Below are 24,832 nucleotides of genomic sequence, written 5' to 3'. Positions count from 1 at the left end.
AGGAGGGAGGGCATGGGCATGGGCAGGAGGGTGGGGCTAGCACTTGCCAGAGCATCCAGATGGTCAGCTCTTCCCACCTTGTCCCCCTTGGAGCAGCAAATTCAACATCTATCAATTACGGGCATGAACCGCGTGCCCAACACTGATGTATGTGACATTCTCCATGTATGTCATCTCATGGACTTCCCTAATATTCCTAAAATGTAAGAACTCATTCTATAGTTGCACATGAGCAAACTTACTTTAGGGAGAAGTTAGTGACTCAAGGCCACACTGGGAGGAAGTGAAGTGTATGTCCCCACAGTGTGGGTCTGTCCATCCATGCACAGGGCAAGCAGCTGGAGGTACCTGCCAGCCTGATTCAGAGTGAGGTTGGAGAAAGCCTACCACAGTCTGTTACCTCGTGCCCCTAACCACTCACTCAGCAGCTCCATCCTCAAAAGCCAAATTTTGTGACTCCCTTGGATGCTAAGACATTTTCCTACACGTTATTTTCTCTCAGCAAAACACACTCATATTCTATATTTTTGACTCAAGAATCTCAGATCTGTGGAGCATTCTATTTATTAGCAACACAGCTCCAGGAAAGTGATTCAATTAGCATTTTGCAATAGGAGGCCAGCATAAAATTGAAATATATGTGCACTTAGGGGTGGTTGCAAAGCAGGATTTAAAAAAATAATAGATAAATTGAAAAACAAAAATTAAAAAAAAATTGACAGTGTCTGTACAGACCACATAGTTCCTCTCTTAATATTTGGACATAAACCTGCTCATGAATCATTTCAAGAAAAAGCCACATAACCTGACTTCTTCCACAAGACTCTTCTCTAAATGTTTGTGAACGTAATTTTTAATTCCTAAGGCCAGATCAACACACATTTTTAAAGTGTTTGCTGCCTGCCTAGCCTTCTGTTGGATTCAATAAACTCTCCAAGAACTTATATTTAGGTGAGAGAATATAGTACAGACACAAGGAAAGTGAAATAAAAATACAAGTTGATTGTCAGGACAATAAATGTTCTAAGGCGGTGTATGAATAATTCACCACAGAAGTGATATAGACATCATGTCTAACAGGTCAGAGGGAAAAATAATAGCAATCATTTATTAGGTCTTTAAGACATGGCAAGTTCTTTCATCTGCTACTTTATTTAATCCTTACGTGGCAGTCTTTTTGAGGACTTAGGCTACTCCTTTTATTTTTCCCTAGTATTTCTCCCTTTTTATTATTTTTTTTTTACTTTCGGAAATTATTTATTTGAAACATTTACAATTTTCATTTTAAATGCAAAATAGCTGGTAAAAAGGAAAAAAAATATTGAAAAATGCATCATACCCTTTGCCTCATATACGAACATCCAGCCTTTGGTATTTGCTTTTAGTAATTAGGTAAAAACAAAAAACAAAAATGTAAAACTGTTATTTCTCTCCAAAACAAAACAAAACAAAAAAACCAACAAAAAACCAAAAAACCCCAATGTAGAGTGATGTGTGATTCCCATCCGAATAAGGTCTCTATATTAATTAACAGCCTCGCGACACACTGTTCTAATCCTTCCCTTCTAAAGTAGATCTTAGCTTGAGCATATGTTCATAAAACTGACGGTGTTCCTTAATAGTCATTAAGGTTGCCATAGAAACTCCCTGGAGCTGGTGCAGGCCACTCCAAGGACGTGACCAGGGTATTTGCCCCTTCTTACCCTCCGTTCAACCACCCCTTCCGCTTTCTGTCAGCGCCGTGGGGGAGGTTTGTGGCAGGGAGGAGAGCAGAAGGGGCCTGAAGCAGTGGCTAAGTTCTTAGAGGCTGGGGGAGATCTGGGTAGGGATCAAGGAAGAAAATCTGGTTTCCCCTTAGACTAGGGATGATCCCCCAGCCTGGGGCATGGCAGGGAGGTGATAGTAGGTGCTAAGACATCAGAGCTGCAACATGAGGGTGCGGGCTGAGCCCTGGCAAGGCTGCGAGATACCCAAGAGGGAATGCTGGCCCGATGCATCTGGGCAGATGGACCACAGATGGTCTTACAGAGAGAGCAGGAGAAGCAGCAGAAATATTTCTGTGCCCCTAAGGAAGGCAAGGAAATACCAAGAGAGTTGCCAGTCCTGACGGATGCTAGTGACAGAAGAGGTGAACACTTTCAGTAGACACTTGCAGGGACAGATAACTGGAGGTACCCCCCCCCTAAAAACTTGGCATGATTTAAGTCCCCCTGGAATCAACAGCCACACTAGGGAAATGGGAGAATTCCAAATTTTCTGAGGTTCTACCTCCCCCATTCACATGTAATGGGGACCAGAAATGAAACTAAAATGGGTCTAGAAATTTTTTTTTCTTTGTGGATTGAGATTCTTACCTCCTTTTACAGATGAGGTTTTGATAGTTGGGTAATTTGCCCAAGGCCACATAGACAGAAATTAGTGAAGCCAAGACTGAAACTCAGGTCTTGCTTGCTCCCAAAGGTTTGGCCTGAACCATCTACAAGGAGATGTGGCTGGGCGGGTTCAAGGGGGATTTCTTAGATGACATAATAATTGGGCTACTCCATAAAAGTGGGTATGGGTTGGGACTGACACAATGCTGGGGGAGAATGTGCAACTATACTTGACTTCCGGGGACACGGAATGACTTCAGCAGCAACTCCCAATTATTGTGTCAAGTTTGCTGGGAAATATAGTTGTCTTGATAAACAGTAGTATTTGGTAAACATGTAAAGTAGCCTGTCTCAATCTGAGCCAGGGTTTGTCCTGGGAATGAAGAGCTCTAGATCCATCTGATCCCCACCCCAACCACCAGTTTTCTTTCATCTGCAAACTGAGGCTCAGTCTCTGTGAACACTGCTTTTGAAGCAGTAATGCCCACTCTCCCCTAAGTGTATTTCAAGGTAAAATGTCCATGTAGTGTGGACATGCCAAGTCTCCTCCTTTTGCAAAGTGTGTGCAGGCTGCTGGGCTTTCCTGCCATTCCACAGCTATTCAGTCTGAGAAACACATGGAAAGGAGTGGGGGCTATGTTCCCTCTTGCTTGAGTTGGCTGCTGCTCTGTGCCTGACATGTTGATGGAGATGCCCTTCAATGAACACAATTTCATGGATGGTTTAGTATCATCTTTGAGCAATGCAAATGCTGAGGCTGTCTGAAATCTTGCTTTCTCTCATTTCCTCATTTCAGTCATAGAGACACACACAGAATGCAAAGATTAACTGAAGTATATAATAGATCCCCATAAGCTGTGGCTCCAAAATTTTGTCCAACAAGCCCACGGGATGCTCACCCAGCTGCAGGTTGCAGGTGACATCTGGAGATAGGCGATCTGCCACCATGACTGGCAGTGACATGTTCTCAGGAGGTTTTCTCAACCCTTTCAGTTTGTATGTACCCATTTCCCCAGCCTTCCTTCAAACATGTATATGGCATATTCTAAGAGACCTAGTGATGACCCCAGAAGTCAGATTTCTGGGGTTCAGGACCGAAATTCATAGAGTTGTGAGGGCCCTCATATATCATCTAGGCCATCTCCTTCATTCCCTAGATGAAGAAACTGAGGGCAAAAAAGGCAAGACAGTACTTCTGGGAAGATGGTGGACTGGAAAGACATGGGACTCTCTAGCTAGAGGATAGGCAGAAATGGCCTAGAAAAAATCTTCTAGGGCTTAGGACACAAGGGGAAGACAGGACACTGCCCGGAAGAGAGAGGGACAAAGGAGAAGAAGAATCGTACAGCAAAACTTTGAGCGAAAAGAGGCAGGGGCTACTGCTGGCACCCTTCCCCATGCTATAGATATTATTGAATTCTCAAACCTCAGGATTGGTGGCTACTGATGAAGGGGGCCCCTGGGACCCACCTTCCCTGGAAAGGGGTAAGAAAGGGATGAAGCCTAAGGCTGACTCAACTTTTGAATCATGGATTTGGTCTGCTGTGTCCCAGGAGCTGTTCCAGGCTGGGTGGGGCTGGGCCATTGTCTGCCTTGGGAGCCCTGTAGGAACTAAAGAGATTTGACCCTCTCAATCTCCCTCTCTACTGACCAGGACTGGTTGTTGAGGACACAAAGGCAAGTGGAGTTATTTCCTACCGGGGAAAAGGGTGAGGGCTGCCAGTAAAGGCTGGAGAATAGCCATTGAGAACGTTTGAAATATGAGGCTCTTAGCCTCCAGGAAGGATCCTCTATCACACTGACTTGGTCTGTGTTGCAGCAAACCCATTCCCACCAGGCACTGAACCGAGAAGGCTGCCAAAGAGTGCCATCTTCTGGCAGACCAAAGAAGTGCACTGAGGAAATTAAAAGTAAACAAGAGAGGCTTTTTCTGGTCTTTACATCCTCCTTCCCCAAGGTCCTAGGCAGTGGGCTTGCAACAATTACTGGACCAAGAGCCCACTTTTGAGTAACCAACAGGGACAATCCTAAAGACCTACAACAGTTTGAACCAAGAATCAAAGAACAGCAGTAAAACACAGCCTCCCACCACTAAATACCTATGAAAAAGAGAAAAATTGAGCACCTGAGTAAACTCCCCACCCTAATCAGATGCCTAGACATCAGCAAAAAATTACAGCCATACTCAGAAAATGGATTATGGCCCAAGAAAAGGAATATATCAAAGCCCTAGAAGAGATGCAGGATTTGAGAAAACTAATCAACAAGATGCACACAAATTTCCAAAGTCAAATTAATGAGTTGAAAGACAATATAACTAAAGAGATAAATGACATTAAGAAGACATTGAGCAAATACAAAGAAGAATTTGAAAACCTGAACAGAAAAGGAGCAGAGCTCTTGAGAATGAAAGACATGACAGGTGAGATCAAAAACACATTAGAGGTATACAACAGCAGAGTCTAAATGATAGAAGAAAGAATAAGGGAGACCAAAAACAAAACAGCTGAAATTGAAAAGAACAGAGAGAAAAGAATGGAAAAAATTGAGAAGGGGCTCAGAGAGTTGAATGATAACATGAAACACAACAACATATGTATCTACAGAAGGAGAAGAGAAGGGAAAAGGGGCAGGAAGAGTATTTGAGGAAATAATAGCTGAAAATTTCCCAACTCTCATGAAAGAAATGAACTTACATGTCCAAGAAGCACAGCATGCCCCAATCAGAATAAATGCAAATAGATTTAATTCAAGATACATACTAATCAGAATGTCAAATGTCAAAGGTAAAGAGCATCAAGGGAGCAGCAAACCATCACATATAAGCAAACCATCACAATAAGACTTAGTGTGGATTTCTCATCAGAAACCATAAAGGTGAGAAGACAGTATTATGATACAATTAGGATACTGAAGGAGAAAAACTGCCAGTTGAGAATTCTTTATAAAGCAAAATTGTCTTTTAATTATGAAGGTGTGTAGAAGTTTGATATTATTTATGAATTCCAAAAAAAAAAAGGATTATGTCAGTAAACCTGTCTGTTCCTCTGGGTGTGATCCCCTTTGATTGTATTAGATTCAGCTGAGATACCTTTGATTAAAATTATGTTAAGATTAGGGCTTTGATTCATCCCTGTGAGTAGGGTGTAACTCGAGATTGAGACCCCTACCCCTTGGTGGGCTATATAAATGGACACTCATTCAAGAAGACACACAGAAAAATATACACAAGAGGAAGAGAGAGAGCTCCATAGACACAGCAGAGGAGAGGACTTTGATCCTGAAGCCCCAGGAAGAGATGAGCCATTTACCTGATAGCCTGCCATGCTGAGAAAGCCCAGAAAGAAACAAGCCCTATGCCAGCCTGGAGCCGAGACAGAGGAAAGCTGAACTGTCACAGAGATCGGCAACTATTTTGCTTCAACATATGGCAACTGACTTTGGTGAAAAATCAACCTTGGGTTGGACTCTTTAGGGACTAGTAACAGTAAGTTTTTACCCCAAATAAATGTCTTTTATAAAAGCCAACAGATTTCTGGTACTTTGCATCAGCACTCCTTTTGGCTGACTAATACAGTAAGTTTAAAATATCCACAAACAGAAACTTAGAGAGTCCATAAAAAAGAACCCACCTTTGCAGGAAATAGTAAAGGAACCCTTAAGACCCAAAAGTAAAAGACAGGAGAAAGAGGCTTGGAGGAGAGTATAGAAGGAAGAATAGCAGAAAGGATAACAAAAAAAAGTAAAAAGATGGATGAAAATAAGATATGACATGAAAACCAAAAAATAAAATGGTGTAAGTAAATAATGCATTTATGGTAATATCATTGATTGTGAATGGATTAAACCCCTCAGTCAAAAGATATAGGCTGACAGAATGGATAAAAAACATGAGTCATTCATATCCTGACAACAAGAGACTCATCTTAGACCCAGATATACAAACTGGCTGAAAGGGAAAGGTTGGAAAATATACTCCATGCAAACAGAAACCAAAAAAGAGCAGGGGTAGCTATACTAATGTTGGATAAAACAGACTTTAAATATAAAGAATATAAAAGAGATACAGAAGGCCATTATATGTCAATAAAAAGAATAGTCCACCAGGAAGTAATAAGAGTCATAAATATCTATGCACCTAACCAGGGTGCCCTAAAACACGAGGCAAACTCTGACAAAACTGAAAGGAGAAATATAGATATGTCTACAGTAATAGTTCGAGACTTCAACACACCACTCACATCATTAGATAGAACAACTAGACAGATGATCAACAAGGAAAAACTTGAACAATATTATAAACCAGTTAGACCTAACAGACATATACAGAACATTGCAAACCCAAACTCAGTGTGTTATACAATCCTATCAAGTGCTCATGATATTTCTTCAGGGTAGATGACATGTTAGGTCAAAATGCAAGTCTTAATAAATAGAAAAAGATTGAAATTACACAAAGCAAGTTTGTAGATCATAATGGAATGAAAGTAGAAATCAATAATAGACAAGGAAGAGGTAAATTTGCAAATGTGTGGAGACTGAACAACACATTACCACATAATCAGTGGGTCAAAAAGGAAATTATAAGTGAAATTAGTAAACATACTGAAACAAATGAAAAGGAGGATACAACTTACCAAAACTTATGGGATACTGCAAAGGCAGTCCTGAGAGGGATATTTATAGCTCTAAATGCCTATATTAAAAAAGAATAGAGAGCTAAAATCAGAGATCTAACTGAACAACTGGAGAAACTAGAAAAAGGACAGCAAACCACTACCAAAGCAAGCAGAAGGAAATAAATAATAAGAATTAGAGAAGAAATAAATGAAATTGAGAATTAAAAAACCAAACAAACAATAGGGAAAATAAGCAAAACCAAAAACTTGTTCTTTGAGAAGATAAATAAAATTGACAACCCCCTAGCAAGACTAACAAAGAAAAAAGAGAGAATATGCAAATAAATAAAATCAGAAATGATGGGCAAAGTTATGACTGACCCACAGTATGCCAACAAACTAGACAACCTAGATGAAATGGATAAATTCTTAGAAATGCACAAATAACCTACACTGATGCTATAAGAAATACAACCTAACAAACCAATAACAGTTAAAGAGATTGAATCAGTTATCAAATATCTCCCAATGAAGAAAATTCCAGGAATAGATGGCTTCACAGGTGAATTCTACCAAGCATTTCAGGAAGAATTAACACCAATCCTGTTTAAACTCTTCCAAAAAATTGAAGAAGAGGGAAAATTTCCCAATACATTTTATGAAGCCAACATCACCTTATACTAAAGCCAGAAAAAGGCACTATAAGAAAAGAAAATTATAGACCAATCTCTCTAATGAATATAGATGCAAAAATTCTGATCAAAATACTTGCAAATAGAATCCAACAGCATATCAAAAGACTTAAACATCATGACTAAGTCAGATTTATTCCTGGTGTACAAGACTACTTCAACACAAGAAAATCAATTAATGTAATATACTACATTAACAAACTGAAGGAAAAAAATACATGATCACGTCTATCAATTCAGAAAAGGCATTCAACAAAATCCAGCATGCTTTCTTGATAAAAACTTTTGAAAGATAGGACTAGAAGGAAGATTCAGGAATATATGAAAACCCACACCAACATCATACTGAATGGGGAAAGGTTGAAATCTTTCCCTCTAAGATTGGGAACAAGAAAAGGTTGCCCTCTGTCACCATGGTTATATTACATTGTGCTAGAAGTTCTAACTAGAACAATTAGATAAGGAAAAAAAAGGCATCCAAATAGGAAAAGAAGAAAAACTCTCACTATTTGCAGAGGATATAATCCTATATTTAGAAAAATCTGAAATGTCTATGACAAAGCTACCTGAGCTAATAAATGAGTTCAGCAAAGTGGCAGGACAGAAGATCAACACACAAAAATCAGTAATGTTTCTGTACACTAGCCCTGAATAATCTGAGGAGGAAATCAGGATGAAATTCCATTTTCTATTTACAATAGCGAAAAATAAAAGTCTCAATACCTAGGAATCATTTTAACCAAAGAAATACAGAACCTATAAGCAGAAAACTAAAAACAATGCTAAAAGAAATTTTAAAAAGATCTAAACAAATTGAAAGACATTCCATGTTCATGAATTGGAAGACTAAATATCAGTAAGTCAATCCTACCCAAACTGATTTATAGATTCAATGTAATACCAATCAAATTTCCAATGGCTTACTTTACAGAAATAGAAAAGGCAATTACCAATTTCATTTGGAAGGTAAAGAAGAGTATCATGGGAGGAATTTCACTGCCTGACTTTAAACATATTACAAAACTACAGGTGTCAAAACAGCATGGTATTGGCATAAAGATAGACACATTGATCAGTGGAATAGAATTGAGAGTCCAGAAATTGACCTCACCCCAATGGCCAACTGGTTTTCAACAACCTACCTAAGTCATGTTAACAGGACAAAATAGTCTCTTCAACAAATGGTGCTGGGAGAACTGGATATCCATAACGAAAAGAATGAAAGAGGACCCCTGTCTCACTCATTACACAAGAATTAACTCAAAATGGATCAAAGACCTAAATGGAAAAGCCAGGATAATAGAACTACTAGAAGACAATGTAGAGAAACATCTTGAAAGCCTTGTGGTAGATGGTGGTTTCTTAGACTTTATACCCAATAGATAAACAACAAAAGAAAAAATAAATAAATGGGACCTCCTCAAAATTAAACACTTTTACACCTCAAAGGACTTTGTCAAAAGGGTAAAAAGGCAGCCAACTCGATGGGAGAAAATGCTTGGAAATCACATATCTGATAAGGATTTAATACTCATGATATATAGGGAGGTGCCACAACTCAACAATAAAAAGGAAAACGGCCTGATTAAGTTGGCGGAAGTCTTGAATAGACATTCGTCCAAAGAAGAAATACAAATGACAAAAAAACACATGAAAAAATGTTCAACGTCACCAGCGATTAGGAATATGCAAATCAAAACTAGAATGAGATAGTATATCACACGTATTAGAGTGGCCACTATTAAAAAGAGAACTACAAGTGTTGGAGAGTTTGTGGAGATATAGGGACACTTATTCACGTTGGTGGGAATGTAGAATGGTACAGCCACTGTGGGGGGCTTTTTGGCAGTCCCTAAGGAAGTTGACTATAGACTTACCATGTGACCCTGCAATATGACTACTAGGTATATACCCAGAAGAACTGAGAGCTGTGATATGAACACAAACACCCTCACAACAATGTTCACAGCAGCATTTTTCATGGTTGACAAAAGTTGGAAACAACCCAGATGTCCATCTAATGAAGAACAGATGAATAAATTGTGGAGTATACAAACAATGGAATATTATGCAGTTGTAAGAAGAAATGAAATTGTAAAGCATATGACAACACGGATGAACCGGGAGGATATAATGTTGAGTGAAGCGAGCCAGACACAAAAGGACAAATACAATATGATTACATTATTGTGAACTAAATACATTGTGTAATCTTTTGGAGTTAATAACTTGAATATGGGTCACTAGAGAATAGAATGAGGTTAGAGAATGGAAAACTGAGGGTTACTTTGTGCAGAATTGATAAAAAGGATGTGTGTTGATCTATGGAAATGACTAGAAAAGATGAAAGCCAAACATGTCTGTAACTAACAGTACTAGTATGTGGGTATGAAAGGGGTTTAAAAGCTAAGTCTAAGGTCATGTGTATTACTAAAAGGAGGATAAAAAATGTAACACAGAAATGTACAGCATAGTAAAGCTGGATGTGAAATATGAATATGGGTAAAACTGTATATGTAAGACTGTCTTTGAAATTGAACAAATGTATGTTAACACTATAAGATGTTAATATCAGACAAAAAAAACAATATGCTAAGTGAAAAAAAACAGACACAAAGTACTACATATTGAATGATTTCATTTATATAAAAAGTAAATATAAATCAATTTATAAAGAAGAAGTTAGTTTAGTGGTTATGTAGGGTTGGAGAAGGACAGCTAAGGGGTGTGGAGTTTTTCTTTCTGGAGTAATGAAATTGTTCTAAAATTTTTTGTGGTAATGAATGCATAAGTGATTATATGAAAAGCCACTGATTATATACTTTGGATAGATCGCATGATATGTAAATATATCTCAGTAGAACTGCTTAATAAATATGTAATTGTGCAAGAATAGCCAGAAGTAGCATCTATACGCAACAGGGGAAGCATGGAGAGATCAAGGGGTGAAGAATTTTCTTGTTAGTTTATTATTATTATTGAAATAATGAAATTGCTCTAATGATGATTGAGGAGATGAATGCACAACTATGTGATTATATCAAATACATTGATTGCGCACTTTGAATGAACTGTGTGCTTTATTAATATGTATCAATAAAACTGGTTTAAAAAAAAAAGAGGCAAGACATGTCTTCAAAGACCCAAAGCAAATAAGCACAGCAGCGAGGGTCTGGAATTCTCTGACTCAAATTTCAGGCTCTACTTCCATACTCAACTCCCACACCTGGTAAACCAAGCTGCCTGATGGGCCTGTAGACATCTTCAGGCTGGAGTTGACTTTTTCCAAACTGCCAAGGGATTTGGGCAAACAGTTTGACTCCAGATTCCAGAATTCTCTGGTCTTCCTTACTTAGCTGTGAAAATGCCATCTGGCTTTATATGTCCCCAGAAGCAGCGATGGCCTAGCAGTGAAATTAAGGACGAGGTTTTTGTAATTGCACATCTGGATTCCAATCCAGAGTCTGTGTGGCCCTCTGCCAGGTTCTTATCGTCTCCAGTCTGGTTCCTTCCCTGAAAAATGAGCCTCATGAGCATGCCTATGCTACAGCATTGTTGTGAGGATGAAATGAGAACTATGTAAAACTCTGTGCAGTGCCTGGCTAATAGCAAGACCTCAAAAGTTAGCAGCTAGTTATAGGGGTAGCAAGATACCAAGGAACTCCAAGATGAGATTACATCATGTGAGTTTTTGGTTTCTCTTTTCAATGGTCTCTTTGCCTTTTGTCTTCAGTGTGTTTCTCTGAGAAGCTAAAATGGTACTGTTTTTACTCTAAGACACTTGTCAAATTTTCTAATTAATATAATCCTTGGAATAATATATAAAATTCAAAGTGTAACTCAGTTATACTGTGTTTCCAGACACGAATCATTGAATTTTAAAGCTCACTTCATCTGTGTCATCTTAAAACCAATACATCCCCATATCAAATTGACTCTTAGGCCTAGAGCAAACTTTCTTTGATATTTAAAGATGGACAATGCTAAGGCACACCTGGTAGTCTCCTCTGGGTAGGTGAGCCACACACCTTTGTCAAAACAGCCCCCAAAATGGGACGTGATTCAACAGACCCTTATTAGCTACTGTCTCTAGGTCCTGGGATAGGGGGAAGGGGCAGAGGGAAGGTGACTCTGTGAGAGCAGACAGCCTTGCCCTCTGCGAACTCAGGACCTCTAGAGGATGGAGACCTGGATAAATAACTCTAATAAAATGTTTCCCCAAGAGTTCTCCAGGAACATTATTTCTCAAAGAACGTATTCCATGGTGAAATAAGTCTGGGAAACATGAGTTAAGTAAAGTTGAACAGGTTTCATTCCTGACAGCCTTTAATAAGCGAATGTGCATTGTGACTCTCCATCATGGTCGTGTGGGAATGAACTATACGGTGCTTCCCAAACTTGACCTTGGAATCCTAGTGGGAGGGGCCTCCTGTGGGTCTGGAGCATCACGAAGCTGCTTGGCAAGTGTGACCTGAATGTAAGGCAGACTACGCTAGAGGGGCCCTCTTTCTTTCAGCAGCAGAGACTCGAGGGATGCAGAATAATTTCAACCACAGACTTTATTAAGTGAAATTTGTACTAAATTAGACAAGCTTATTAAGTGAAGGGATGTACTTCCAGCATCTGCACTAATTTTAGGGTCTGAAAGATAAATGATCCAAAAATGTACAGCAGATCACAGGGCCATGTGTGGTCCCAAGTCCCCTAGAGCTGAGGATCATCCACTGTTGATTACTGCAGCTCTCAGGGGTTATTTCTGCCTTTTTATTTCTTTTTTGATCATTCGTAGTCTTTGTCTTGGTTCTTTCCAAAAGCCACAAGTGGGGTTCTGTGTCTGTCCTTTAACAGACTCTAATGCTTAGGACCATCCCTTCTCCAACACCTGCTGCCTTATATGTTAAGCAGAGAGTAGGACTCAGTAAGACCAGGGGCCAGGGTAGAAAGTCCTCCTCCTCATCCAAGACCCAGAGGGTGGCAGGATAGAATAGGGACATAAGGAGGAAGGGGAAATAAACCTAATCAGCCTGGTAAGAGAAACTGAGGCACAGCCTCCTGGTTAGCATTAACCTGCTGAGTCACACAGGCAAGTTAAGAGGGGGCAGCTTACAAGCACACACCCTGCAGCTTCCAGCACATACCCAAGGGCTGTGTTATTAATAGGCAGCCAGGAAAGAGGGAAGGGACGAGAGGGCCGTCTCACTACCCACCCACCTAGCTTTCACATGACCTCACACCTCACGGACAGTGACTGGAAGCCAATCACTACTGGACAGCAACCCCACCCCTACTCCTTGGTTTCTGCACTCTAAACCCTGGCTTATCAGTGCTGACCCTAGAGTCCTGTACCCCCATGAAACGGGGACCCCAGGGCAGAGCTTGGCATTTCTCCCCCTGGAGAATGCCCACCTTCATCGCTCTGAAGGTGTCCTTCTGTTCCACTGCCTTAGCCCCCAGCAAATCCTCTGCTTGCTTAATTAGTCTGTGGCTCATCCTTGAACTCTGTCTCGTGACCAAACCAAGACCTAGAACCTAGACCCCTGGACAGTGGAGAGTTGCAGTCAGGAGTAGGCAGAGCTGGGCATTTTGCAGGACAGTCCAGGATCAGAACACTGCAGAAGAGGCCCCCAGCAGAGGTAGGGGTGAGTGGTCAAGGGGGACAGAGCCACAAGGCAGGAACTCAACAAGAGGTGCCTCGTGGGCTGTTAATTGCACAGCAATGTGGCTTCTAGAGAAAGTGCCTAGAACTGCTGTTCCATGTTTAGTCATTTCTTGAAAATAACCCTTGCCTAATTATGTCTAACACAAAATAGGTAAAACAGAAATGTTTGATTGTAGTGGGGGGCAGTGGTGCCCTGGAGTCACACCTGCTGAGGTCCCCCTTAGTAGCCACCAGGACAATTCCACGAACCCCAGGGGTTCCCTAAGGCACTGATGTGGAATAATCACAAGTTTTCCTGATTGGCTTTCACAGATGGCTGGGTGCTTTGGCCCAGGTTAGAAGTTCAGGAGTAAAGCAGATATGAGTTTATGATTTGTATTATTTGTGAGTTGGTTTCCGAGTTTTGATCTTAGAAATGGGATGTGTAAGAAATCTAAGGAAAAGGATACGTTAACTTAGTCTTTCAATGATAGTCTTCCGTGTCCTGACCCGCAAGAGAGGCAAGGAAGCTGGTCCTTGTCTGAAGGAGGCAGCTTCTGAGTCAGCACAGACCGAGCGCCGCTGGGTGAAGGGTCTGAGTCCATCCTGAGTGCCTCCACACTCCTGATCATAGACATGATGGCGAGATGCTGCGCGACCCTGCACAGGAGGGGGAACTCTTCCACTATGTGAGACCCACCCTGACTGCAGGAGCTTTTTCCTACAAGTATGATATGCTTCATGCTCTAGGTTTCACTGGCAACATTTCTTAAGTGTAAATGGCATCTCAATTTTTTTTAATTACTCAAAAAAAAAAAAAAGCCAACCGAATGAAAATGGAGTTCCACTGATGACTTCAGCTTTCAAATTCGCTAACAGGACACCCTAGACCAGGGGTTCTTAACTGGGGATTAAATTTTAGAGGATGGTGCTCTTGAATTAAAAAAAAAAAATCAACTTGTTATCTTTATTTTCTTTGACCTCTAACTGAAATCTAGCATTTCCTTCACTTACGAATGTATGCAATAAATTACAGTAGTATTCATTTCATTTCACATTACAGTTTTTGCATATCTCAAAAAATCGCTTATACTCATCTAGATTTCGAAATCACGGAAGTTGTTAGACCTGACACTAGATGAGTGTTATAAAACTATCTGCCACTACATTCTGAGAAGGCATCCCTGGTTTTTACCTGACTGGACAAAGGGGTCCGTGGAACAAAAAGTTTAAGAACCCCTGCTCTAGAATAATTGGGGCTGTAGAGCACTGCCCAGCAGTGTGGAATTGGGGCCAGTTCCACAATGAAGATCAAGCAGCTGCTATCAAAAATAATTTTCTATTCCCATTGCTTAACCCCAATTGGAAATTTCACAAATAGGAGCTGGTTCCCTTGCCAAACTCAACAGTATCTGAAAAGCTCCCCACAATTCCAGGCCCAAAGGCAATTAGAGGTTCATACAAAGGCTTTCTAATGTGCATATAAATGAAGTTCAGAAGGTTTAGGGACATGCAAAGATAAGGCCTGCCTTGTAGGCTGTTAATTTCACAGACCTGTGGCCTATCGAAAGATCTTTTAATGTGCCCATCCGAGATAAAAACCTGGCTCCGAGGAAGATGTAAGTAGCTGTGGGAGTCCAAGTTCCTCAACCAGGCAATATGGTGTCCCGTGATCTGGTCTCAACATTCTTCTCCAGCCTCTTCTCCACTCATTCTGGTCCATGTACATTACAGTGATAGGGATCCCTGAGCATTCCTTGAATAGTCTGCTATGCCAAACTTCTCTGCATACACTGTGGCCTCCCTTAACCTTCCTAGTAAACTCTTCCTCTTCCTAGTATGCCCAGTTTTAAGGATTTTCTCTTCTGTTGAAAACACCAATGAGTCATCATTCCCAAATCTTCTCCATGGCCCAAAAGACTGTATGATCAGGTAGGTTCCTGCCTACATCTCAAGTTCCATCTTGCAATACTAGTCTTCTGGCAAACTATTCTCCAGCATCATGACCTTCTTTCTGGTTCATAGCTGGATATAGGAGGGCGTGGTCTGTGTGTGAAGTGCGCTCTGGAGGAGAGGAGAAAAGTCAACATATGCAAAGAACAATAGGGAACCTGGAGACCATGGGAAAGCTGGGATCACAGAAGGCAGAGTCTGCCAAAGTTTTGTAATTGTCTGCCTTGTTGGGTTTAGATGAAAGCAACAGAGAAGGAGGTGGAGAGGAGACAGCAGGTGTTTTAAAATTTACACCTTCATTGAACTGAAACATGCCAGCACACTCCATGTGTCCAGCACCTAATCTTTATAATAAACCTGTGGCGTAGGTTTTACTCTTATTTTATAGAGAAAATAGAAGCTCAGGGAAATTAAGCATCCTGCTGGATCCACACAGCTAGTAAGTGGCAGGGCTGAAATTTGACTCAGATTCAATTTTTTCAGACTCCAAAGCCTAAACTCTTTTTCATTGTTCTATGGAGGGAGTATCTGGCAAGAGATCAGCAAGGGGAAACCAGAGTTCCTGTGGATTTTTTTTGGTCACAGGTATTCAGATGACTCAGATGATAGAAGGGTTTGTAGCAGTTTTTTTCTTTTTTAAGATTTATTTATTTATTTATTTATTTATTTATTTATTTATTTTCTCTCCCCTTCCCCCGCCTCCACCCTGGTTGTCTGTTCTCTGTGTCTATTTGCTGCATCTTCTTCTTTGTCAGCTTCTGTTGTTGTCAGTGGCACGGGAATCTGTGTTTATTTTTGTTGCATCATCTTGTTGTGTCAGTTCTCCGTGTGTGCAGCACCATTCCTGGGCAGGCTGCACTTTCTTTTGCACTTGGTGGCTCTCCTTACGGGGCACACTCCTTGCGCGTGGGGCTCCCCTACACAGGGGACACCCCTGCGTGGCAGGGCACTCCTTGTGCGCATCAGCACTGCACATGGGTCAGCTCCACATGGGTCAAGGAGGCCTGGGGTTTGAATTGCGGACCTCCCATGTGGTAGGTGGGTGCCCTAACCACTGGGCCAAGTCCGTCGGTTTGTAGCAGTTGTATTAATAAACATCAGCTTCTGCATTTTCACTAACACATAATTACAGCAATAAAATGATCAACTAATAATTGGGGGTAGTGTAGTGATTCACAGTGAAACTTGCAAAGACTTTGGAAGTTTGGGGTTGGATAGATTTAACTGGGTGATGTTGGATAGGCTTCTTCATCTCTCAGAGCCTCAATTTCCTTATTGAGAAATTGGGACTGATGTTTGTCCTGTCTCACAGGACTTCAAACATTCCCATGTATATAAATGACCTCCTTGCAACACTGCTTCTTAAAGCTTCTGCCAGGAAACGACACATGGTACTTCTATTCACATTTCATTGGTCAAAACAAGTCACATGGTCACACCTAACATCAAGGGAGCAGAGAAAAGCAGTCCTGGCATATACCTGAAAAGAGGACCAGAAATACTTGATGACTACCCTCTCACATTCTTTTAAAGTAAACATAAACTTTGGTTTAATGTTTTAAAAATATTTTTGTGGAAAAATTTTTAAACAAAGTGCAATCAGATATAATATTAGAGCTGTTATTTACTGAGTGACAATGACCTCTTTAGATGTGGTCTAGGAGGATACTAGAGAAGGAAATACCTTCCAGAGAATGGAGCCAAGGGTGACAAAGAACATTCACCACTCTAAGGTAGCGGCCCTTATACTGTCTGCTCAAGGGTATTTCAAAATTGCTATGGACCAACGACTGCTGTATTTCTCTAATTCTTCCTCTGACTTGGTGTAAATGTTTTTGGTTATTCTGCCTTACTCCATGGTTGAATAGTGTATGTGTGTGTGTGTGTGTGTGTGTGTGTGTGTGTTTGGGGTGATTGTGATGTCAAGTAACTCATCCTTTTAGTATATAAGCCTCCAAACCAAGCAGAGCCACATTCGGGCCTGATCTAGAGCTTCCTATAATCTCACTCTGGTGAAGAGACCATGAAGAATCACTCAAAGACCTAGGTCATTGAGATTGAAGACAGAACCAGATGGGACCTTCGAGTTGTCTCACTTAGAGAAGGGTAGATGTAGTTTTCACGTGGGAAGGAGCATCAACCAAATATCTGTTGACCAGGTGGGCAGACTGGAGTGTTTGTCAGTGTTGTTCATGAGACATTTCGAATTCTTCCAGACACATTGTAGATTCATTTACATGGGCTCTGTTGGAATTAGATATGGCCATGTGACTTTCTATGACCAACAAAATGTGAGTAAAAATGATGGGTGCCGCTTCTAGACGGAAGTTTTAAAGCTCATGCACAATTCACCTTGCTTTCCTTTTCTTCTTCCCTCACTCAGCAATGTGGCTTCTCTGTCTGCTTGGGTCCCAGATTGAGGATAAAGCAGAGAAAAGCTCCACTGATTTGCAGTGAATATGAAGTGAGAATTATTTTAAGTAACTGAGAATTGGATCTTGCTTGTCACTGTAGCACCACTTAGTCTATTCTAACCAAAGAGAGCATCTTAATTTTTTTTATAAAATCACTTCTTATTTTGGTGGGACAAATTTCCTGCCCAGTAGACATGTAACTGGACAGTAACAGTTAGAGCTGGCATTTTAGAGATGAGGACAAGTTTCAGTTGTAGGCTAGAGTGCTAGAGATACTGATGCAATCAATCTCTGAGGGCCTCTAGGAAAGAATCGTGGCAAGCTTCATGGTGAGAACATGAGTAGGGCCCTCTTACCCAAGAGGCATTATCCAGGTTATGTTCAATAGTATCCACAGGCTGGCTGTGGTGTCAGGCTGGGACATTAAGCCATGCCAATGGCCATCACTTTAGCACAGCTGTGTTCAGATGTTAATGTTTCCTGTGCAACCTCTGAATTAGTGCATTGCAATACTGATGCATTTCATGGTCTCTTGCCAGATGACTCAGTCTCCATTTCCTGATAACCTGGGAAGTCTACAATACTGATCGAGTTCTTAACACCAAGTTCTGTTAAAATGTTTAATATTTTTTTTGCTATAATGTGACACACGTCAGATGTCGAGTAGGTGCTCCCAGCTAAAAAATACACTCTCTTCCCTTACCTCACTCACGCTTCATTTCTTTCCTAGGTTTTCTATCCCTAGTGCTCCTAGGTTCCACTATACCACTTCTTGCCATCTTCTCTTGCGTGGCACTTCCCAGATTTCTTTTTTTGTACCAATCGAGAGGGACCATGTCTTTTCTAGCTCACTCTGGGTCAGCTGGTCTTCTGAAGGCATATTATTCTGCTATAGCCCACTTCTTCCTTCACCCACCATGCTGAACGGTCAAGGTCACAAATCTTGATAACTTTCATAGATTCCATCAATTAGAGGTTGGGTTCTATCTCAAAGTACTAAATTGCTTATTTGGGAAGCATTTTTCATCCCTTCACTCTTTCTGGTATTTCAAAACATCCCAGCCCTTAAGGTCGCAGAAATAAAAAATCCAAAAGCCCTGAGCAAGAGACAGACTGGAGAGCCAGTTTTCCTGCTTCCAAAGAGTAAATCAGCCTGGATTTGAAGGATTGGAAGAGAGCAGCAGGGAGGGAATGGGAAGGAACACAGTGCTTTGTGGGGAAGGCAGCAGTCATCACTGTGCTGCTGTGACATCTCTCTCACATCTGAGTCTGACTCTGATGCCATCAAACATCTGCCCAGGGCCATCCAAGAGAGCAAGCATATGAAACATCAACCCCATCTCCAAGCTTCCCCAGGCACAGATACCACCCTTCACTGCAATGCCTTGAGGCACCTCTCAAGGTTCTCCTGCTTACCTTCTCAGTAATTCAACTCAGGGCCATCTACGGGGAGGAGGGGAACTAGGCAATCAGGTTTCCTATATCAGACACCTATATTTTATATGTGATCCCAAGTGGCCAGCAATGGCCCAAGAATGGCCTTGATACCGCCTTTCAGAGAGACAGCCGTCTCCTGTTGTGGCCTGTCCCCCATGGCCAAGGCTGCCTGACCTCAGAGGGGGTGAGTGCTGTGGGGCTGGCTTGGGGGACCCTTCTGCAATAGATCAGCTGAGAGTCACAGTTCAACGGTGTTAAGCTTGTCAACATAACATAACATAACATAACATAACATAACATAACATAACATAACATAACATAACATAACATAACATAACATAAATAATTCCCTTGGACCTCACACCCTGGGCATTTGTGAGTCCCCTCCACACTGGAACTTGGGTGTGTTAAGAACATAAAGGGAGAACTGTGGCTCCAGATCAAAGCAGAACACAACAGACCCAGCCGAGAATTTTGATACAAGATGCTGCATTCAGCCTTTTCCCTACATAGCCCCGGTTTAGACCTGAATAAGGTTCCAGAACAGTAAAAGGCAACAGCACCTCAGAGGTAACCATGAAACTGCTCATGTTGATTTTAAAATCAAAATCTGATATCAAGCCAAGTGCTTTATTAGTACACTGGCTTATTATCTAGAGTAGTGATTTTTTAAATAAGTCCTATTTTTTCAGTGAGGGATAATAAATTCTCCTGGCTAATTTTCACACCACGTGCTTTTCCCTTTTCTTTACCAGTCTCTTTCAGGAACTATGCACACATGAGTCAGGGAAAAGGGCTTGACTTAGGGGACCCGATCCTTGACTGTGTTACCTTGCCAGCACGCGCCAACAGTAAGTTGCATGGCTATGTGAGATGGATGGATGGGCCAATCGTTGGTCACCAGGTATGGTTCATATGTTGCTCCATCCATGTATAAGGAAACCACAGGAAACTCCACATTGATGACATAGTAATGCCACTCCTTGTCACAAATCTAATGAAAAGAAAGAGAAGTGACACTTAAAATTGAATATTGAATACAACATCAGACAGATTTTATTCTTATTATGAATGGGGGAGAAAACATTTTTGGGTTAACAGCTTTTATTGCAAAAAACTTAATGAACATAATGGTTGACGTGTATTGAGGTAAGCAAAGCTCATTGTCCAATAGGTTGGGGCAAACCATGGGGAAGAGAAACACCTGAGAGTCCAATCATCAGGCCAATATGTGATTCTGGGCAAATTCTCTTGGTCACAAGATTACTAACTGTCAAGACTGGTAAATTTGTAGTGGTTAGGGGAGCAGAAGTCAGCTTAAATTCGCTTTTTATGAAACTTTGCTTAGTTCTTTGGTAGAGAAAAAAGTTAAATTACAATTATTTTCTAAACTTTAGGATAGATGGGCTATAAAAAGAAAGGTGAGAGACTGAAAGAAATGAAGATGAAAATGGATAAGGGGAGGAGGAAGGGAAAAGGAAAGAAGAAAATGGAAGAGGAAAGAATTAAAAGTCAGGAAGGAATAAGAGAGGGCAATGAGTATGGGAAGAGGAAGGAGGGAGAGATGGAGAAGAGGAACCCCTAATACTCTTGTCTCTATTTCAAGGCCTGCTGGAGAAGCTGGTACAAATAAGCTCATGCTCTCTTCAGCACAGACAAAATCAATTCTGAGGGAGACGGCCTTCCCAGCAGGACTCGGTTTTGCTACATCTGGGTGAACCTGGGTGAGAACCATACGTGGGTCCCACAGGCTGGCCTCCACACACCACTTGCAAACCATGCCCTTTCACAACTTTTGTGCCTAAGACTTCTGGTCTTAGGGTTGAGAACCCAAGCCAAACCTTAAGGTATTGGTAAAGAGGCTGGAGGTCTAGAGTGGAGCCCCAATTCCTGACCTCAAGGGACTGAACTCACACAGCATGATCGAAATAGAAACCAAGGCTGGCCTGTCTTGGGAAGGGAGACAGGCACAAAAAGTGGAAGACTGGAGAGTGGTTCCACCTTCCCACCCATCTTCCAAGCAAGTGTCCTGGGCCTCACCGCCCTAGACTCTCTCCTTCACACTCCCTCTCCCTCTAATTCGTCCACACCCAGTGGTGGCGGTGTCTACCTGTGAAATGGCTCCCATTTGCATCCTCTTATCTTCACAGCCCCTGCCACAGATGGTAGGGGAGACAGATGAGTTCTGCATGAAGGTGACCCCAAGGTGAGGGCATCAAAGTCCTCTTTACAGCCCACTCTGGAGTAAATGTGCAGTTTCTCATGAATAGATAACGCCAACAGGATGCTAAATGATCTTTTTCCTTTCATTTTGGAATAAGAATTTTTTTCTTAATGTTCTTTTTATATTGTCTTGTCTCATGTCTCAGAAAATTGCTCCTTTTGAAGCCCATTAGCCTGATAAAGTCTGATGAATATTTTAGGGGACCTTGGAACATAAGCAGGAGGAGGTCCAGGCAGATCACTCCCAAGTCCTGCTACATTCAGGGAGAGGGCTTGACCCAATTTATATTTCCCTGCTTCACAAAGCACAAGAACCAGATGCTGGGCTGGGTGCAGGGCTCCAGGGCTGAGCCCGGGACCGGGGTGGGGCCGACCCAGGGGCACAGGGAAGGTACGAAGGAAGATCTGAAGAGAGAGTCCAGGGCTGATGAAGAGTGAGGAGTGAAGGAGAATATTTGAATGGAGCGTCTAATCCTCAAAGAGGACAAGTGCAAGCTAGACTTGGGGTTTGCAATCAAGGAGAGGTGTCCTGCAGACAGATGAGGTATCCTGGAATATTGCTTCATGGCAGAGGCTCTGGGGATGCTCCCTGAGGCACTGGCAAACCTTTGGCCAGGCTAGGGATAGAGTAAGAGTTTGGAGGGAGGGAGAGGGTGACAGGGTGGGAGTGCCATGGCCTGGACCATGCTCCGTGCCCTGCAGTCTGATAGGCAGAGCACGGAGAGCCCAGCCCCGCAGCACGTGGGCATTCCTTCTGGGCTCAGTCGCCACCCTTCAAGGGTCATGCTTTCTGTTGTGACTGACATGTTGAATCTGAGCGCTTCCCCTGGCTGGACTGGGCTCTATGGCCTGCAAGTCTGCTGAAGCTGCATAAAGAATGATCCTCCAGCTCCCACCCGCCCTCCCTCTCTCCTTCCTTGCTTCCTTTCTTTCTACACTTATTGCATTTTTGTAGGACAATACACAGACTTCCAAGGAAGACGTAAAATCATTCCAACAGCAGCAATAACCCCTCTCAATAGCACAGTCTTTTCCTACGTGTGTTTGCTTTCCTCCAGGCCCTGTGATGACCCACAGAAAAAGAGGTAACCCTTTCAACTCAGTCTGGTTTGGGGGGATTTCCCTTTCTCCTTAGCATATCCGAGGCTTCCATCAGCTTCAAAAATACATGCTTGCAATATTTTTCCAACCTTGCTAGAAAGTGGAACTTTTCTAATTATGGCATTCCTGTAAACATCCTGAGAGACAACAGCTGGGAAAGGTCTATTTGGATCACACTATATATACAATTTGAAAATTTGCACGTTTCTCTTAACACCAACATTAAAATGCCTCACAAACTTCATTTCAAATGACTGCCTAATAGGGTTGTACTATAATAGATTTAATTGTTCCTTTATTATTAGCCATTAATGACGTGCCAGCTATTTTAAGAGATACTATAACAAATATCGTTGTGCATAAATATTTGTCTGCATTTCTGATTACATCCTTAGAAAAGATTCTTGGAAATAGAATTACTGAGTTCAAGGGTGGGGATATTTTGGAAGCTCTTGGTACATATGTCAATTTCTTTTCTGTAAAAGATGATGCCTCTTTAGACTTCTGCCAGCAGAGTGTGAGAATACTCATCTTCCGCATGCTCACCACATTGAATAATATTTTAAAAAAGCAAAATCCTGCCAACTGAAAGGGGATATGTTGTTTTTCTTATGAATATGGGTTGAGAAAGATGATAAGATTTAGAGCCTCCAAGATAAAAAGGGAGGGTGCTCTGGGAGTAGGGAACAGCCTGAGCTAAGACTCAGAGGAAGGAAGGATTGGGAGCTTCCCCAGTGATCTCCTAAATGGACATCCTAAGAGGGTTTTAGCTCATACCCAGACTTATAAGCCTACAGACTTCTCACACCAAGTCATGCTTGACAGAAGCTAAAGGAGATGCCTAATTAGGGCTTCATATAAAGGTGCATCTATGATCATGAAGAGACCCACATTAAACTCCTGCCACAATGGCAGAGGCAAACTGGAATTGAAAAATTGTCAAGCTAGGAGGCAGCAAAATAAATATGTCAATGTAGCCTTCAATCAGGAAGAAGGGAAATTAGTCAAAGTGACCTTTCATGGGTGAAAGAGAGAGGAGAACTTTGATTCCTCCGCTGTTTGTGAATCACTGTGAACCCAACCAGTACCCAGCATGTCGAGTATGTTGACACCATCCCCTGAGAAAATGTCCAAGGCCTTAGGTAGACCAAAGACACTTTACTCTCTGAGAACCTGCAGAGGTGTTCCCAAGGTGAACAGCTGGAGCTGCTGTTTAGTTGATGAGGGAGTCAGAGATCAAAGACCCAGGGAGACATGTTAAGGAAGGCCAAAGTCAAAGAAGATCCAAGTTAGGGGCAAGCTGGCACTCCACAATGAGCTGGGAGCCAGGGAAGCCTCCCATGAGCAGGGAGAAGATCAGGTGAGAGCTTCTCTTTGTGGCTATCAGGTATTTCTGAATGCAGCTATTCAGGGTGAAATATATTTACCTGCCAAGAATTGTGAGCCAGGGAGTGTGCTATGGGCTGTAAGCAATAGAGTTTATGAGAACTGTCCTTTGCCCTCAAGATTTTCAATCAAATTGTGGGACGACTACCAAATGTATAAAAGACTCAGATGGAATGGGAATTGAGATGTGTTACACACCAGATGCAAAGGACCGTGAGATCCCAGGGAATGGAGAGAATACGTTAGGCTGGGAGAAGGTGGTATTTAGGGTAGCTATTTAAGGACTAAGGTTTCATTGGGAAGAGATAGTAAACAATAAATTCCAGAGAAAAGGAGCAGCAACCTTTCATTCCTTTATTCATCCATTGGTCTTTTCTATTGCCAAAGAAGGTATTAGGTTTGGGGGGCATGTGAAGACTCATTCATTCATAAATTCCTGAAGGCATTTACTAAATGCATACCTTATTTTATGCATTAGAAAGAAGCACCTGGTAGACTGAGCTGCCAGTCAATGAGGGAAGAGACAAAAGGCTAGTAATGGATTGTGACACACGCCAAGCCCTAATTCGTGCAATGTGGCACGTTAACCCTGCGGGCAGGGGTGGGGCAGCTGGTGGAGCTGGGAGGTTGGGAAGGTGCAAAGTCACAGAGCGTATAGGGCTCAGGGTGTGTTTGGGAAAGGCGAGGAGTTGGAGATGAGGTTGCCAGGAGAGAGGGGGAATTGAGAACTGAGGACTTGGATGGCTTTCACCTGCAGGCATTCACTCTGTTGCGTACAGAAACCCCCAGGTTTTTGAGTGGGGAAGGGTTGGTAGTCATGGAAACCATCAATCAGTCTTGGAACAATGCTTTTCAATTTTGAAGCATATTTTCAAACACTATTTAATCCTGACCACCACTCTCTGAAGTATGAGTTCTCTCCTAGGCACCTTTACAAAGTAAAGGAAAAGAGACGACATGGTTTCTTACAGTCTTATTGGGAGTCAGATCTGACATT

The 24,832-nt window shown here is 41.8% G+C and overlaps 1 protein-coding gene across 2 annotated transcripts in view; it reads right to left on the bottom strand.

The window, feature by feature from the left end:
• Positions 1 to 24,832, bottom strand: part of CLSTN2 (calsyntenin 2) — a 666,422-nt gene that overhangs the window by 36,725 nt on the left and 604,865 nt on the right. For both annotated transcript variants that reach the window (XM_058295067.2, XM_071214548.1), the window contains one exon: positions 19,957 to 20,119. In XM_058295067.2, the coding sequence (XP_058151050.1) occupies positions 19,957 to 20,119 (163 nt within the window). The remainder of the gene's footprint in view (positions 1 to 19,956; positions 20,120 to 24,832) is intronic.

This window comes from Dasypus novemcinctus, chromosome 4, assembly GCF_030445035.2.
Source record: "Dasypus novemcinctus isolate mDasNov1 chromosome 4, mDasNov1.1.hap2, whole genome shotgun sequence".
Lineage (NCBI taxonomy): Eukaryota > Metazoa > Chordata > Mammalia > Cingulata > Dasypodidae > Dasypus > Dasypus novemcinctus.
This window is presented reverse-complemented; position numbering and strand designations above follow the sequence as displayed.